We start from the raw sequence: 16,514 nt of genomic DNA on the forward strand, positions 1-16,514 counted from the left end.
ATGCCCCCTTCTTGCTCTTCTCAGCCCCTTCTTAAGCTCCTTTCTTGCTACCCTATATTCCTTGATAGACCCATCTGATCCTTGCTTCCTAAACCTCATGCATGCTGCCTTCTTCCACCTGACTAGATTTTCCACTTCATTTGTCACCCATGGTTCCTTCACCCGACCATTCTTTATTTTCCTCACAGGGACAAATTTATCCCTAACATCCTGCAAAAGATCCTTATACATCAACCACATGTCCATAGTACATTTCCCTGCAAAAACATCATCCCAATTCACACCCGCAAGTTCTAGCCTTATAGCCTCGTAATTTGCCCTTCCCCAATTAAAAATTTTCCTGTCCTCTCTGATTCTATCCTTTTCCATGATAATGCTAAAGGCCAGGGAGTGGTGATCATTATCACCCAGATGCTCACCCACTGACAGATCTGTGATCTGACCCGGTTCGTTACCTAATACTAGATCTAGTATGGCATTCCCCCTAGTCGGCTTGTCAACTTACTGTGACAGGATTCCATCCTGGACACACTTAACAAACTCTGCCCCATCTAAACCCTTGGAACTAATCAGATGCCAATCAATATTAGTGAAGTTAAAGTCACACATAATAACAACCCTGTTATTGTTGCACCTTTCCAAAACCTGCCTCCTAATCTGCTCCTTGGTATCTCTGCTGCTACCGGGGACCTATAGAATATCCCCAGTAGAGTATCTGCTCCCTTCCTTTTTCTGACTTCCACCCATACTGACTCAAAAGAGGATCTTGCTACATTACCCACCCTTTCTGCAGCTGTAATAGTATCCCTGACCAGTAATGCCACCCCTCCTCCCCTTTTCCCCCCTCTATCCTTTTTAAAGCACTGAAATCCAGGAATATTGAGAATCCATTCCTGTCCTGGTGCCAGCCAAGTCTCCGTAATGGCAACTACATCTTAATTCCATGTATGTATCCAAGCTCTCAGTTCATCACCTTTGTTCCTGCTGCTTCTTGCATTGAAGTACACACACCTTAGCCCTTCTACCTTACTACCTTTACACCCTTTATTCTGCTTCTCTTTCCTCAAAGCCTCTATATATGTTAGATCTGGCTTTACTACATGCACTTCTTTCACTGCTCTATCGCTCCAGGTCCCATCCCCCTTGCAAGTTAGTTTAAACCCTCCTGAACCATGCTAGCAAACCTACCTGCAAGGATATTGCTCCCCCTCGAGTTCAGGTGCAACTCATCCAATCTGTACAGGTCCCACCTTCCCCAGAAGAGATCCCAATGATCCAAAAATCTAAAACACTGCCCCCTGCACCAACTCCTCAGCCATGCATTCAACTGCCATCTCCTCCAATTCTTACCATCACTATCACGTAGCACTGGCAGCAAACCTGAGAAAGCCACCCTCGAGGTCCTGTTCTTCAGCCTTCTGCCTAGTTCCCGAAACTCACACTTCCAGACTTCATCCATCTTCCTGCCTATGTCATTGGTACCGACATGTATCATGATTTCTGGTTGCTTTCCCTCTCGTACCAGGATGCCATGCACCGGGTCAGAGACATCCCAGACCCTGGCACCTGGGAGGCAACAAACCATGCAGGTGTCCTTCTCACATCCACAAAATCTCCTGTCTGCTCCTCTGACTATAGTGTCTCCAATGACGACAGCTCTCCTCTTCTCCGTCCCATCCTTCTGCACCACAGGGTCAGACTCAGTGCCAGAGCCCTTGCCACCGTGGCTCACACCTGGTCGGTCATCCTCGCCAACACCATCCAGGACGGTAAACTTATTATTCAGGGAAATGGCTACAGGGGTGCTCTGCACTACCTATCTACTCTCCTTTGCTCCCCTCCCCCCCGGACTGTCACCAAACGACCTGCTTCCGGCAGCCTAGGCGTGACTACCTCCCTGTAGCACTCATCTATGACTGCCTCATTCTCCCTTATGAGCCGAAGGTCATCCAGCTGTTGCTCCAGATTCCTCACACGGTCTTCCAGATCGCCCAGCCGCAAACACTTCTGGCACATGTGACTCTGCGGGAGAGGGGAGTTCCCCCAAGACTGCCACATCTCACAGGAGAGGACATCACCGACTCAGGAGGCATTGTAAAGACTAACTGGGAACAAGCTCGTCCTCCTCCTCTTCTTATCGAAGCCTCTTGAGTCAAAGCCTCAAATCTCCACTCCTTCACTGGCCCACTCACTCATTGGCCACTTTCCACAGGCCGCTCCGCTTGAGCTACCCCTCTATTTATTTATTTGAGCTTTTCAAACTGCTTGGTCACCTGACCTCCATTCCCCAATCAGCTGCTTTCTGCTGAGTCTGAGCTATGCAATTCTTGATTGACTTGATTGCACAGTCCAACTGCCAAAACTGCCAGAATCTCTCGAGTCAAAGCCTCAAATCTCCACTCCTTCTATAGACACAGCTTAGGGTACAGAAACCAGCCTCCATTAATGGACTACCTATAGTACACTTCTCACTGCCTCAGTAAAAGAACCAGCATAATCAAAGATCTCACCCAACCCAAACATTATCTCTTCTCCTCCCTTCATCAGGCAGGAGATATAATAGCAGGGTAGAAGCTGAGCTTGAACCTGGTAGTCAGTGTTTTCAGGCTTTAGTAAGACTACTGAATAATTCCATACAATAAAATGGATTCCTGACCATACTGCCTAATGACACTGTACTTTCTCAGTGTAGTAACACTTCTGCACTTTGTTATTGTTCTATCTTGTACTACTTCAATGCACCATTGAAACGAATTGATCTGCATGAATGGTATGCAAGACAATTTTTCTCACTGTACCTCAGTATTTGTGAAAATGACGAGCCAATCTATAATTTATCAATGTGAGAAATATAAAGCTTTTGGAGAAGGAGGGGGTAGCCTATGAGGAGAAATCAAGTTGTCTGGGACTATACTCGCTGCAATTCAGAAGAATAAGAAGCAATCTTACAGAAACAAAATTATGAAATAGATATACAAGATAGAAGCAGAAGTCGTTTCCACTGGGAAGCAAGGCTAGAAGTAGGGGACATGCCCTCAAGATTCGGGGGAGTAGATTAGGACGGAGTGAGAAGGAACTAATTTTCACAGGCAGTGGTGAATCTGTGCAATTCTCTGCCCCAAGGAAATAGTAGAGGCTACACCACTAAGTATATTTAAACCACTGTTAGATAGATTTTTGCATAGCAGGGAAATCAAGGATTATGGGGAAAGGTAGCTAAGTGGAGCTGAGACCAGGGCCAAATCAACTATGACCTTTTTGAATGCTGAAGCAGCTCAACAGGCCAAATAGAGTAATTCTGCTCATATTTTTTGTGTTCTTATGATCCACAAGCTTATAATTAGCGATAGCATACAAAATAAATCAATAAAGCAACGTGAAATATTTATAAATCATTGGCCATCCTCAGCTCCAGCACTATGTCGTATCCCATTCACAAAATATTAAAGACAATGTTGAGGCTTTATTTACAAGATACCAGTGATGCAGGAATTCAATTATGTGGAGGAATATGAAAAGCAGGAATTGTTTCCCTCAAGAGGGGGGCAGTTGATAGGAAATGTAAAAGTGATATTCAGAATGGTAAAAGGGTTTATATACGAGGATAAATCATTTCCACCTGCAAGAAGGTCACTATGAAGAGGATTCATTTAATTAATAGATATTAAGATAATTGATAAAAGAATTAAGGGCCAGATGAGAGATTGTGTTTTTGAAATAGTGTGTTATGATAACTTGGTTATGATGCTTTAAAAGCCGGTGGAAGTAAATTCGAGATAAACTTTCCAAAGAGTCATATTTAATTAAAGCTAAACAATTTGTACAATTACAGCTAATGTAGATAATGGGACAAAATTGGATAGTTCTTGGCAAAGGCATGATTACCTACTTATGCATACCCCTGCAAGTCACCATTTCCAGAAAAGAAGATACGGGAAGAAAAGAAACTCACCTTAAGGCCGCGTAATATCTGGTATATTAGGAACTGTACATGGTCATCTGTGAGTTTCTGACATTTAACAATATTGTTAAGATCAGCTCCCATTAGGTGTGTTACCAAATACCTGTGCAAAAAAAGTCAAATTACAATATTAAAATAAATATTTGATGCTATAATCTGCAGTACTGTGTAAGAGTCTTAGACATAAATATTTAGGGAGCCCAAGACATCTGTAGTATTACAATAATTTATGTAATGCACTGGACTGCTGCCGCAAAGTCATGATAAACCTGATTCTGGAATGGGTCTCTTTTGTGGACTGAGAGTTGGAAGCGTCAGGGAGAAGGGAAGCATGGTTGGGAAAAGGGGAAGGGAGAGGGAAGCACCAGAGTCATGCTGCAATGATCAATAAACCAACTGTTTGGAATCAAATGACCTTGCCTGGTGTCTCCACCTCTGCCACCCTCCATCTCTGGCACTCCTTCTCTCACCTGTCCCACATCCCTCCCACAATGCTCCACCCTCACCATTTTGCTCACACCAGATTTACAAAGTTGCTCTCTGCTCCATGTTGATCAATACAGTACTGGGCAGAAGCATTAGGCATCCTAGCTATACACATATGCCTAAAACTTTTCCACAGTACTGTATAATAAAAAAACCATCAATATTGTCAATTAGATATTCTTTTAAGGTGTAGCAGCTCAAATAAATTGGATTTATATATTTTAATAGTGTATTTTCTTTAAGATTTTTTTTCAAAAGCCATTACAAATATAAGCAAGGCAGTAAGTGGGAACTGATTGGCACATAAAAAAAATTATCATTTGACCTCTGATAGCATAAATCTAGCAGACAATGAATGTGCCTACCTCAAAAATTATGGTCCTAATTAAGTTTCCAGAGTTCACAGAATCTAAGTGATGCAAGATCCGTCCATAAAATCTGATTATATTTCAGAACTATTATTTTATTTTAATCAAAACAGTGGCATTTGACTTTTGGAATGTTTGTCTCTTGAACGGCTTATGCTTTCACTAACAATTCTTTAGATGAGAGTGCCAATTATTTAGAATGTGAACATTCTAATCTTGATATAACATAGAATACATGGATTGATAGGGTGGGGAGAAGGTACAGTACATGGAAATCAAGTTAATCACAGGGAAAATGCAAAACAATGCCACCATTGAAAGCATTTAATTTTCATGCTGCAAGAAAAACTGCTCATGGAGCACACAGAGGAGTTTTAAAACTTTAAACCTTGAACTGTCATGTTGTTCAATTTTTCTACTTCAGCAGCAGATTTCCAGAATTCAAATGAAAGTGTTTTTTTCTTCACTACCCATAAGTTTTGGTCTTTGCCTTTATCTAGTTTCACAACAGACTCTGGCCTGGATTCTGTGCAAAGGCAGCAAAATCACCATTCCTCTGCTTACATGTTTGAACAGTTCAGACGCCCAAGGAAAAGCCCTGATCTTAATGGATGAGTGCCAATGGTTGTTTCCCAGCAGTGCTGAACTTTCCCATGAAGTACAATAACTGATCATGATCTTGCTGGGATTTCTCAACATTTATACTTGTAAGATTATGCGACTATAGAGAAGGGATAAATAATGCTTTTAGCTATTGAAAAAAAGTGTTTGAAATTACTTTTAGTTCATTTAGAAAAAAAAAAGTTTATTTCCATATATTTACATGACATTGAATAAGCTTGACAATCCTGATAGTTGGCAAAGCTGGGCAGTGGGCTTTGCTAGCTGTCAAAAACCTTCAATAGCATTTGGCCCACCCGGTTCCACATTACATGGTCTGAGTCCCCAATACTGTTTAGGCTCTGGGCTAATTGTACCTGCATTATCAGCCTTCCAAATGCAGCTGAGTGAAGAATGCAGGTGGCAAGGTCCTATCTGTAAGCTTCAGGTCAATTTCCCTCAGCCCCTCCACAATTTCCCTTTCATTACACATCCCGATCTGCTCTGTTTTATTTTGTAGAGCTCAATTTTCCCAGAGTTGAGGCTTCAGGTTTCCTGGACAGTATAAATAACACTTTTTTTGTTTTTTGATTTTATTTTAGATAGATTTTTTGCATAGGGTAATGGGGAAGAGGCAGATAAGTGGAACTGAGTGTATGGCCAGATCAGCCACGATCTTATTGAATGGCAGCACAGGCTAAATGGGCTAGATGATTGATTACAGTCCATAAATTCTTATAATCGCTTGACAAAACCATAGCAAACTACAAACCGGCATGCAATGCATCGTGAGGGCAGGAAAATATGAAACTGTGCACTGATTGAAAACTCTACAATGCCTCCACATCCAGTAACTTAAAAATCAAGTTTACCTTCACTTGGTTCTAATGGGATTAAAAAGCACCTTTTAGTTTGATGCAATCAATTTTAATTCTAAAATCAATTCTCTTAAGAATAACAAGAATTCTTTTAGAAGAACTTGAATGATTCTTTCTGAAAACAATGCCACTTAGAAAAGTTACAAAATTACTGCAAAATAAAATCGAAAGGGAAACCAAGTAATGTTTTCCATTATTTCATACCATTCACAGAAACACAGAAAACCTACAGCACAATACAGGCCCTTCGGCCCACAAAGTTGAGCCAAACATGTCCCTACCTCAGAAATTACTAGGCTTACCTATAGCCTTCTATTTTACAAAGCTCCATGTACCTAACTAAAAGCCTCTTAAAAGACTTTATTGTATTCACCTCCACCCACCATCGCCGGCAGTCCATTCCACACACTCACCAGTTTCTGAGTAAAAAACTTACCCCTGACATCTCCTCTGTACCTACTCCCCAGCACCTTAAACCTGTGCCCTCTTGTGGCAACCATTTCAGCTCTGGGAAAAAGCCTCTGACTATCCACATGATCAATGCCTCTCATCATGTTGTACAGCTCTATCAGGTCACCTCTCATCTTCCTTCGCTCCAAGGAGAAAAGGCTGAGTTCATTCAACCTATTCTCATAAGACATGCTTCCCAATCCAGGCAAAATCCTTGTAAATCTCCTCTGCACCCTTTCTATCCTTCCTGTAGTGAGGCGATCAGAACTGAGCACAGTACTCCAAGTGGGGTCTGACCAGGGTCCTATATAGCTGCAACATTACCTCTTAGCTCCTAAATTCAATTTTATGATTGATGAAGGCCAATATACCATACGCCTTCTTAACCACAGAGTCAACCTGCACAGCTGCTTTGAGCATCCTATGGACTCGGACCACAAGATCCCTCTGATTCTCCACACTGCCAAAACTCTTACCATTAATACTATATTCTGCCATCATATTTGACCTACCAGGATGAACCACTTCACACTTAACTGGGTTGAACTCCATCTGCCACTTCTCAGCCCAGTTTTGCATCCTATCAATGTCCAGCTATATACTCATTCACTTACTCAGAACTTCTTCCACATAGGAACAGCTTCTATCTAAGGAACTGAAGCTCTTTTAAATAACAGTTCATAATCATTTTCAATTGACATAACTGGAAAAAGTAATAGAAACATACTGATGTATAAAGTCACACAAAATGAAGGACAAAATTATATAGGAGCACACTTACACATCTGTAAATTCTTCCAAAGTTACTGCTGGTGTGAAAACATCCAACAGGCCAATCACCTATAAACAAAATTTTAAAAAACAGGACAAGGGAGAAAACTTGAGATGTAGTTACTTTACTCAAGAAGTACCCCATTTTAAGACAAACTCTTTCTTTGCTTTGGTCTTAATTGAAAATATTTTTTGCAATAGCTAAAAATATCAAATGATGACAGTATTTTTGGAATTACTGAAAATAGCAAAATGTATATGTTCACTCAAATTATATTCACAATCATGAAGCATAGGTGCTTCAGCACCACTGGATGACACAGATTACCAGAAAAGTGAACTTCAGGCACATGATGTTACTGAATGGTGGAAGTGCAGAGGACCAGAGTGGGGGTGGGGAAGGTCAGAAATGCGAAAAAAGTAGGAAAAAGAAGAGGATGAACAGCAGGGGATGGGAGAAGCAGCTAAAAGATAGGAACAAAATCAGTAACCCAAGAATTTGTTGTTTTTTTTTAAGATGGCTGGAAAAAAAACAGCAAAAATAGAGTTTTTTTTTAAATGCAGGCACTTGCTATGATCAGCAAAACAGCAAACACATTGGAAATAAAATTCCACTGCAATTTTTAAAAAGGAATTGGATATGCCTTGAAAAAGCATTCAGCTTCCACAACTGTTTTCACATTTTACTGTCTCATTTTCTAAATTTAAAAATATTGAAGTAGGATTTTTAGAGCTAATCTACAAAACATTGTGCATCATGTCAAATCCAAACAAAAATTCCAAAGCCCGTCAACAATTTACTAAAAATTAAAAACTAAAATTGAGAGACTCTGAACATTATGATCCCCTGTGTAATTACTACGCTAATTTTCCTTAGGTGTAATATTACCTTACCAACTCACCCAATTTGTTGATATATATAACTGGAGGATCACCAGTTTTCAATGAATTCATAGGAATACGCAAATACCCCCTCTCTCTGTATAGTTCAACAGTATAGCAGAATTTTCAACAGACAAAACCACAATGAAGACAAAAGAGCATTCAAGACAAGTTAAGTAAATGATAATAGAGAAGCTCAAATCTGGGGAAGGATACAAGACCATCTCAAAAGCCTCATACCTCAGAGATCAGTGCAGCGCATTGTGAAAAAGTGGGAAACATATGAAACCCAGTCACACTGCCTAGGTCAGGCCACCCCTCTGAACTTAGTTGTCGGAGAAAAATGGAGCTTGTAAAGAAAGGCTAGTGTGATGCCAATAGTCACCCTGAGTGAGCTGCAGGAGACTGACTGCAAATGGAGATGAAGTTTTTAGTTCCACAATCTCCAAGGCCTTGCACAAAAAGGGTATTTATGGAAGAGTGGTACGGAAGAAGCCTTGGCAAAAAAAAACATATCCTTGCCACTAAAGACTTTGTCAAGCCTCACTTAGAAGATATTGTAAAGATATGGAAGAAGGTCTTGTAATCAGATGAGACTTAACTGGAACTTTCTGGCCTCAACGCTAAACAGAATGTGTGGCATAAATCTAATACTGCACAACAGCCTGGTAACACCATTCTTCCTGTAAAGTATGGTGGGGGATAGCATCATGGTATAGGGATGCTTTTCAGCCGCAGGGACTGGAAATCAGGATTGATGAGAAGATGAATTCAGAGCGATCCTGGATAAAAATCAGCTAGCCTGCCAGAAAACTTCAACTAGGGAGGAAATGTGTCTTTTAGCAGGACAATGATCCAAAGCATACTGCCAGAGTAACCATGGAGTGGCTTCAAATGAAGAAAATTGATGTCCGAGAGACCCAGTCAGACTCTGGACTTTAACTAGATCAAACATCTTTGGCAAGACCTCAAGATTGCTGTCCACCACTGCTTCCCAACTAACATATCGTGGTTTGAGCAATTCTGCAAGGAAAAATAGGTAAATATTGTTCCAATATGTTGTGCAAAGCTGATAAGATTTATTCAAAAAGACTTCTGGCTATAATAGCTGTGAGAGGTGGTTCAACCAAGTGCTGAGCAAAGGGAGATGAATACTTCTGAACTGCTGACATTTCAGATTTTGGAATTTCAGTTTTCCATGCTTTATAATTTTCCGTTTTTCAGGCTCTACTGTGAAAAAAAAAGGAGCACGTGATTCACAGATAAAAATTCTCAGTTAAATTGATCAAAATCTTTGGTTGTAATACTCATTTATGTGAACAAAAGGATGGGGCTGAATACCTTTACAATATGCAGAAAACAACAGCTGGTCTCTAGGGAAAGAACAGAGCCGAATAGTGGAATTGACTAGATAACTCATTGAGAAAATTGAAATACTCAGTGATCTAATTAGTCTGATAATATTAATATATTCAATGATGCAATTTTAATCATACTATGGAAATAGGTGCCACTATATACCACCATAACAATTCCCTGATCCAGTTATAGTTTATGTAGGGCAGTACAGATGCAGATACAAGCATGTAGCTTCTTGCATTTTAAGTCAAAATTAATATTTCTCAATCATGTAGCAACGCACACAAGCCAAATTAAATTAATTTAGCAATGCAGTGACAAATTTGCCAAGTTTATAATCAGCGGCAGAACCACTGTGGATATTGAAGAACACCAGATCCAGTGAGCTCTGGTGTGGATTTCAGTTTTCCTGACGCCAGGTATTATCAGGCATTACTTTTAGTTTCAAACAGAGATACTGTTAAAAGAAACTTAACAGCCAATCACCATTAATAATTCTTAGACTGAAACCAGGAAGGGAAAATTGCACATTATTTAACTAATTAAATATTTTAAAGAGTTGAAAATAAACACATTTCAGCCCATTAGTCTTTTGTTTATTAGTATGTGGAGAAGCCAACTGGAGGAGAAAACATACTGCATTTGGGAAATGAACTGGGCCAAATGACAGACCTAATAGTGGGTGAACACATTGAGAATACTGACCATAACATTATGCTTTAACATAGTTAGGAGGAACTTGTGGGAAGGTATAAAACTCCAAGAGGGTAAATTACAACAGGACAAGACAGCAGCTAAGGGGCACTGATAAGGGTTTGCTGCTGTGGGACAAATCCAACACTGACATGTGGAAGTTGTTTAAAAACAGCAGATCAGAGTTTGAGATTTGCATGCTCAAGCAAGAAGTAATGACAAGAACAGTGAGGCAAAGTAACAGCAAATAATCCTGGAGGTTCTAAATTTAGTCAGGAAGAAAAAGGAAGCATACATGAGGCTCAGGATACTAGAAATGAGACTGGGGCCTTGTGGAATTAAAAGTTAGCAGGAAAGTGCTCAAGCAGGCAGACAGTAGGCGGTTTAAATGGTTTGGCACAGACTAGATGGGCCAAAGGGCCTATTTCTGCGCTGTGTTTTTCTATGACTACAACTCAGGTGATTAGATGACTAAAAAGGGTTCATAAGATATCTTCGGCAAACAGCATCAAGGAGAAACACATTTCATACTTACATTAAGAAAAAGGGAGTAACTGAAGGACAGAATGGGTTCACTCAAGGATACAGGAAGGAAATTATGCTTGGAGTCAGAGCAAGAGGCTGAGGCACTAAATGTTACATGGTGTCCATAATTACTGAGAAAGATTTGGAGGATTGTGAATAGAGAATGGGGCATCCTAATATGCTGGAATATTTTGGGATTAAGGAGGCAGTACTGGGCCTTCTGTATTAAGAGCATTGAAAGAAGCAAATGAGATTGCTGGGTCTTTGATAAAGATCTTTGCAGCCTCACAAGCAAAAGGCGGGGTCCCAGAGGACTGAATGATAGCAAATGTTGTATTTTTGTTCAAGGAGATAGGAGTAATCCAGGTAATTATAGACCAGTGACTCTCATGGTAGCAGTAGGGAAGCTATTGGAGAAAAGGATTTATCTGCATTTGGAAAGGCATGGCCTGCTAAAGAACAGTCAGTGTGGCTTTGTACAGGGTAAGTCATGCCTTACAAACTTGATCAAGTTGTTTTTTTCCTGAGCTTGACAAGGATAAGGCAGTGGATATTATCTACATGGACCATAGTATATAATTTAATAAGGTCTTGCATAATAGATTGATTCAGAACATAAAGATTCATGGGATTCAGAGTGATATGCAAGTTTAGTTTCAGAACCTACTTGTGCATAGAAGTCAAAGTAGCAGTGAAAGGCTGTTATTCTGGATGGGAGGCCACAGCCAGTGATGTTCCATAAGAATTGGTGCTGAGTCCTTTTGTGTATGATATATTTATCAATTATTTGGATAAAAATATCAATAAACAGATTAGCAGATGAGATCAAAATTGGTGGAGAAGTAGACATTATAAAGGAAGTTAAAGAATTCTACAGCAGGATATACGTAGGTATGGGCAGCAAGATGGAAGACAGAAGAAGTTCATGGTGGGCCCCTAAACAGCATCGAGAAACAGGACCATCGGTCACTGAAAGCAATTACACAAGTAGATAAGGTGAAAGGTGGCAAATGGCATGCTTGCCTTTATTTGTAGGGTGTTGAGTGTGAGAATAAGGAAGTCATACTGCAGTTATGTAAAGCGGTCAGATTTCACTTGACCTACTATATATAGTTCTGATCACCCCATTCTAGGAAGGATGTGGAGACTGGAGAGGCTAGAGGTTTACCAGAATACTCCATGGATTAAGAGGGTATGAGCTACAAGGAAAAGCTGTATAAACTTGGGTTGTTCTCCCTCGAGTGTTGAAGAGATCTGATAGAAGTATTTAAAATTAAGAAAGGCATAGATAGACTAGACAGAATCTTTTCCCCAGAGTAGAAATGTCAAATACCTAAGGATACATTTTTAAGGTCAGGGGCTAGGTTTTTTTTTAAATAAATGCAGAAAGACTGGTAGGTTGGAATAGGTTAGTAGTGGTATGAGGCAATTTGGCAGAGTTAGACACTAATATGAAGAGAATTGAGAGATGTGGATGATACACAGGACAATGACATTCAGCATTAATTAACACCAAGAAAGCACATCATGAGGCAAAGCCTGACTAGTGCTGTACTGTTCTAGGCTCTAATAATACTGAAAACTCTGATACAGAGTTACTTATTTTTGTCAAATCCAAAAGCACTATATTTTATGTCATCATTTATTAAAAGTTAACAATTACATTTGGCAATGAAGTGGACACAAGAGGTTGGAACATATATAAAAATATAAATATTACATTTTTCTTATAGTTGCAATGAAATGTCAAAAAAATTGATACATTCAGTACAACAGTAAATACTTACATTTTCGTGTTTCATATGTTTCAATAATCGAAGCTCTCTGTATGTGCGTTTCGCATGAATGATAGATTGAAACGGTCTGGAAAGTTTTTTAACTGCCACTCGAATACCAGCTTGTGTGTCAAAAGCAGCACTAGAAAATACAAATAGTATCATTATAACTACTTTCCATTAGGAACTTAGAAATTTTAAAAAATATTAAAGTACTGACCATATAACTATTAATAATTCTATCAATATTCTACATTCAGCATTAACTTGATCAAGCTAATTCTTTCATTTTTAAAAAATCAATATTCCCAACAGCACAAGGTAGATTAAACCACCAATTTTGCTTTTCAGTTAGGGCAACAGGGAGTTAAACTTCCTCTACCCAGTAACTTGTCAGCAAAAGTACCCTCTCTGGAGAACAAGACTGTGGATCCAAGGGCAAGATTGCCATGTTGTGTTTCACGGACACATAGCTCACTGCGGACAAGCCAGATATGTCAGTAAGACCAGAGGGCTTCTGGACACACTGGGCTGATTCAAAGAGTGAGGGTCTGTGTTTCAGAATAAACTCTTCTGAAAGAAGAAACTCAACCATACCATAAGGAATGACTATCGTTCAATCCCTACACTACATTTTGGGAAATCTGACCATCTAGCTGTCCTCTTTCATAGAGGGGGAGGTTAAAGAGCAAAGTACCAGAAAGACGGACAATGAAGAAGTGGTCATAAGAAACAGAGGAGCACCTACAGGACCGCTTTGAATCTGTAGACTAGGACACAATTGTAAGGACTCAAGAGGTTCTAAATGAATATGCCATGGTTGCCAATAGACTTTATAAAGTCAGTAAGGGACAAGTAAAGTGCAAATCCGGACCAAATTTCTTATTCAGAAGAATGAGAGGCGATGTCATTGAAACCAATCAAATGGTGAAAGGCCTTGATAGAGTGGATGTGGAGAGGATATTTCCTATGTTGGGAGAATCCAAGACCAAAACAAAACAGCTTCAGAATAGAGGGTTGTGTTTTTAAAATGGAGATGAGGAGAAATTTCTTTAGCCAGAGAGTGGGGAATCTTCGGTCTAGGCAGCTGTAGAGGCCAAGTCTTTTAGTTATACATTATATCTATGAGATTGAGGTTGGGAGGGAAATTGGATCAGTCATGATGAAATGGAGCAGCAGAGTCGATGGGCCAAACGGCATAATTCTGCTCCTATATCTTATGCTCTTAAACGGGAATCACAAAAGGATGCTCGACAGCTGTGGCAGGGCTTGAAATCACCTCCTGCAAACAGAAACCAAGTGACATAGGTAACACGAGGAAATCTGCAGATGCTGGAAATTCAAACAACAACACACACAAAATGCTGGTGGAACACAGTAGGCCAGGCAGCATTTATAGGAGAAGCACTGTCGACATTTTGGACCGAGACCTTTCGCCAGGACTAACCGAAAGGAAAGATAGCAAGAGATTTGAAAGTAGTGGGGGGGGGGGGAGGGGGAAATGCGAAATGATAGGAGAAGACCGGAGGGGGTGGGATGAAGCTAAGAGCTGGAAAGATATTTGGTGAAGTGATACTGAGCTGGAGAAGGGAAAGGATCATGGGAGGGGAGGCCTCGGGAGAAAGAGGGGTGGGGGGGGGAGCACCAGAGGGAGATGGAGAACAGGCAAACAACTAAATATGTCAGGGATGGGGTAAGAAGGGGAGGAGGGGTATTAACAGAAGTTAGTGAAGTCAATGTTCGTGCCATCAGGTTGGAGGCTACCCAGCCGGTATATAAGGTGGTGTTCCTCCAGCCTGAGTGTGGTTTCATCTTGACAGTAGAGGAGGCCATGGATAGACATATCAGAATGCGAATGGGACGTGGAATTAAAATGTGTAGCCTCTGGGAGATCCTGCTTTTTCTGGCGGACCGAGCATAGGTGTTCAGCGAAATGGTCTCCCAGTCTGCGTCGGGTTTCACCAATATATAAAAGGCCACACCGGGAGCACCGGATGCAGTATACCACCGACTCACAGGTGCAGTGTCGCCTCACCTGGAAGGACTGTCTGGGGCCCTGAATGGTGGTGAGGGAGGAAGTGTAAGGGCAGATGTAGCATAGGTAACAATAAGGTTTCGCTCCCAGATGAGTCCAATGCTCCTTATGTTCGCTTTAATTGTCAAAACATGAAGACACCTTCACAAAGTTATATAACACCCCCATGACCCTGTAATTTCAGTCTCTGAGGTTAACTTGAGAGTATCCTTCAGGAGGGTGAACCCACAGAAAGCATCAGGCACATACAAGGTATCTGAATGAGTTCTGAAGACCTGAACTGATCAATTGTCTGGAATGTTCAGTGACATCTCTAACCTCGCACTTTTATCAGTCTGAGATACCCACCTGCTTCAAGCAGACTTCAATTATACCAGAGCCCAAGAAAAATCATGGTAACCTGCCTCAACGAATGAAGTGCTTTGAGAGGTTGGTGATGAAGCACTAACTCCTGCTTGAGGAATGACTTAGATCCACTCCAGTTTGTCTACTGTCACAACAGGCAACAGCAGATGCCATTTCATTGACTCTTCACTTAACCCTGGAACATCTGGACAGTCAAGATGCATACATCAAGATGTCCTTCAATGACTACAGCTCTGTATTCAACACTATCATCTCCTCAAAACTAATAAGCTCCAAGACCTAGGCCTCAATACCTCCCTTTGCAATTGGATCCTCAATTTCCTTACTTGCAGACTCCAGTCATTTCAGATTGGCAATATCTCTTCCACAATGACCATCAGTACAGGTGCACCACAATGCTGTGTGCTTTGTCCCCTTACACTATTGACGTTACACTTACGATTGCGAGTCTAAGCACAGCTACAATGCCACATTTAAAATTTGCTGACACCACCACTGTAGTTGACCAAATCAAAGGTGGTGACAAATCAGCATATAGATAATCTGGCTGAGTGTTGCCACAGCAACAACCTCTCATTCAATGTCAACAAGACGAAGGAGCTGATTGTTAACTACAGGAAGAGGAAACTGGATGGTCCATGAACCAGTCCTTATCGGGGGTGGGGGGGTGGGGGAGGGGGAGGATCAGAGGTGGAGAGGGTCAGCAACTTTAAATTCCTTGGCATTATCACTTCAGTGGATCTGTCCTGGGTGCAGCACCTAAGTGCCATGAGAAAGAACAAACAGCAGCACCTCTACTTAGAAGTTCGCAAAGATTCACCACGTCATATAAAACTCTGACAAACTTGTATTGCTATGTGGTGGAGCGTATATTGACTGGTCACATCATGCCCTGTATGGAACCACCAATGTCCTTGAATGGAAAAATCGACAAAAATTAGTGGCCACAGCTCAGTCCATCACGGGTAAAGTCCTCCCCACCAGGGCCACAGGAAAGCAGCATTGATCAACAAGGACCCCCACCATCTGGGCCATGCTCTCCTTTCACTGATGCATCAGGAAGGTACAGCAGCCTCAGGTTCCACACCACCAGTTTCTGGAAAAGTTATGACTCCTCAACCAAAGGTTCTTGAACTAAAGGGGATAACTTCACCCACCTCAGCACTGAACTGTTCAACAACCTGTGGACTCACTTTCAAGGACTCTTCATCTCATGTTCTCAATATTTATTTTTAGTGAGTGAATATTTATTGCTTATTTATTACATTTATTTATTTGCATAGTTTGTCTTCTTTTGCACATTGGTTGTTTGTCCATCTTTATTGTATGCAGTTTTTCATTTATTCTACGGTGCTTCTTTGTATT

The 16,514-nt window shown here is 40.8% G+C and overlaps 1 protein-coding gene across 3 annotated transcripts in view; it reads right to left on the reverse strand.

The window, feature by feature from the left end:
- Positions 1-16,514, reverse strand: part of LOC132381150 (mitogen-activated protein kinase 14) — a 56,804-nt gene that overhangs the window by 29,761 nt on the left and 10,529 nt on the right. For all 3 annotated transcript variants that reach the window (XM_059950426.1, XM_059950427.1, XM_059950425.1), the window contains 3 exons: positions 12,761-12,890; positions 7,525-7,583; positions 3,953-4,064 (listed from right to left, as the gene is read on the reverse strand). In XM_059950426.1, coding sequence (XP_059806409.1) covers positions 3,953-4,064; positions 7,525-7,583; positions 12,761-12,890 — 301 coding nt within the window. The remainder of the gene's footprint in view (positions 1-3,952; positions 4,065-7,524; positions 7,584-12,760; positions 12,891-16,514) is intronic.

The sequence above is a fragment of the Hypanus sabinus genome, chromosome 25, assembly GCF_030144855.1.
Source record: "Hypanus sabinus isolate sHypSab1 chromosome 25, sHypSab1.hap1, whole genome shotgun sequence".
NCBI lineage: Eukaryota > Metazoa > Chordata > Chondrichthyes > Myliobatiformes > Dasyatidae > Hypanus > Hypanus sabinus.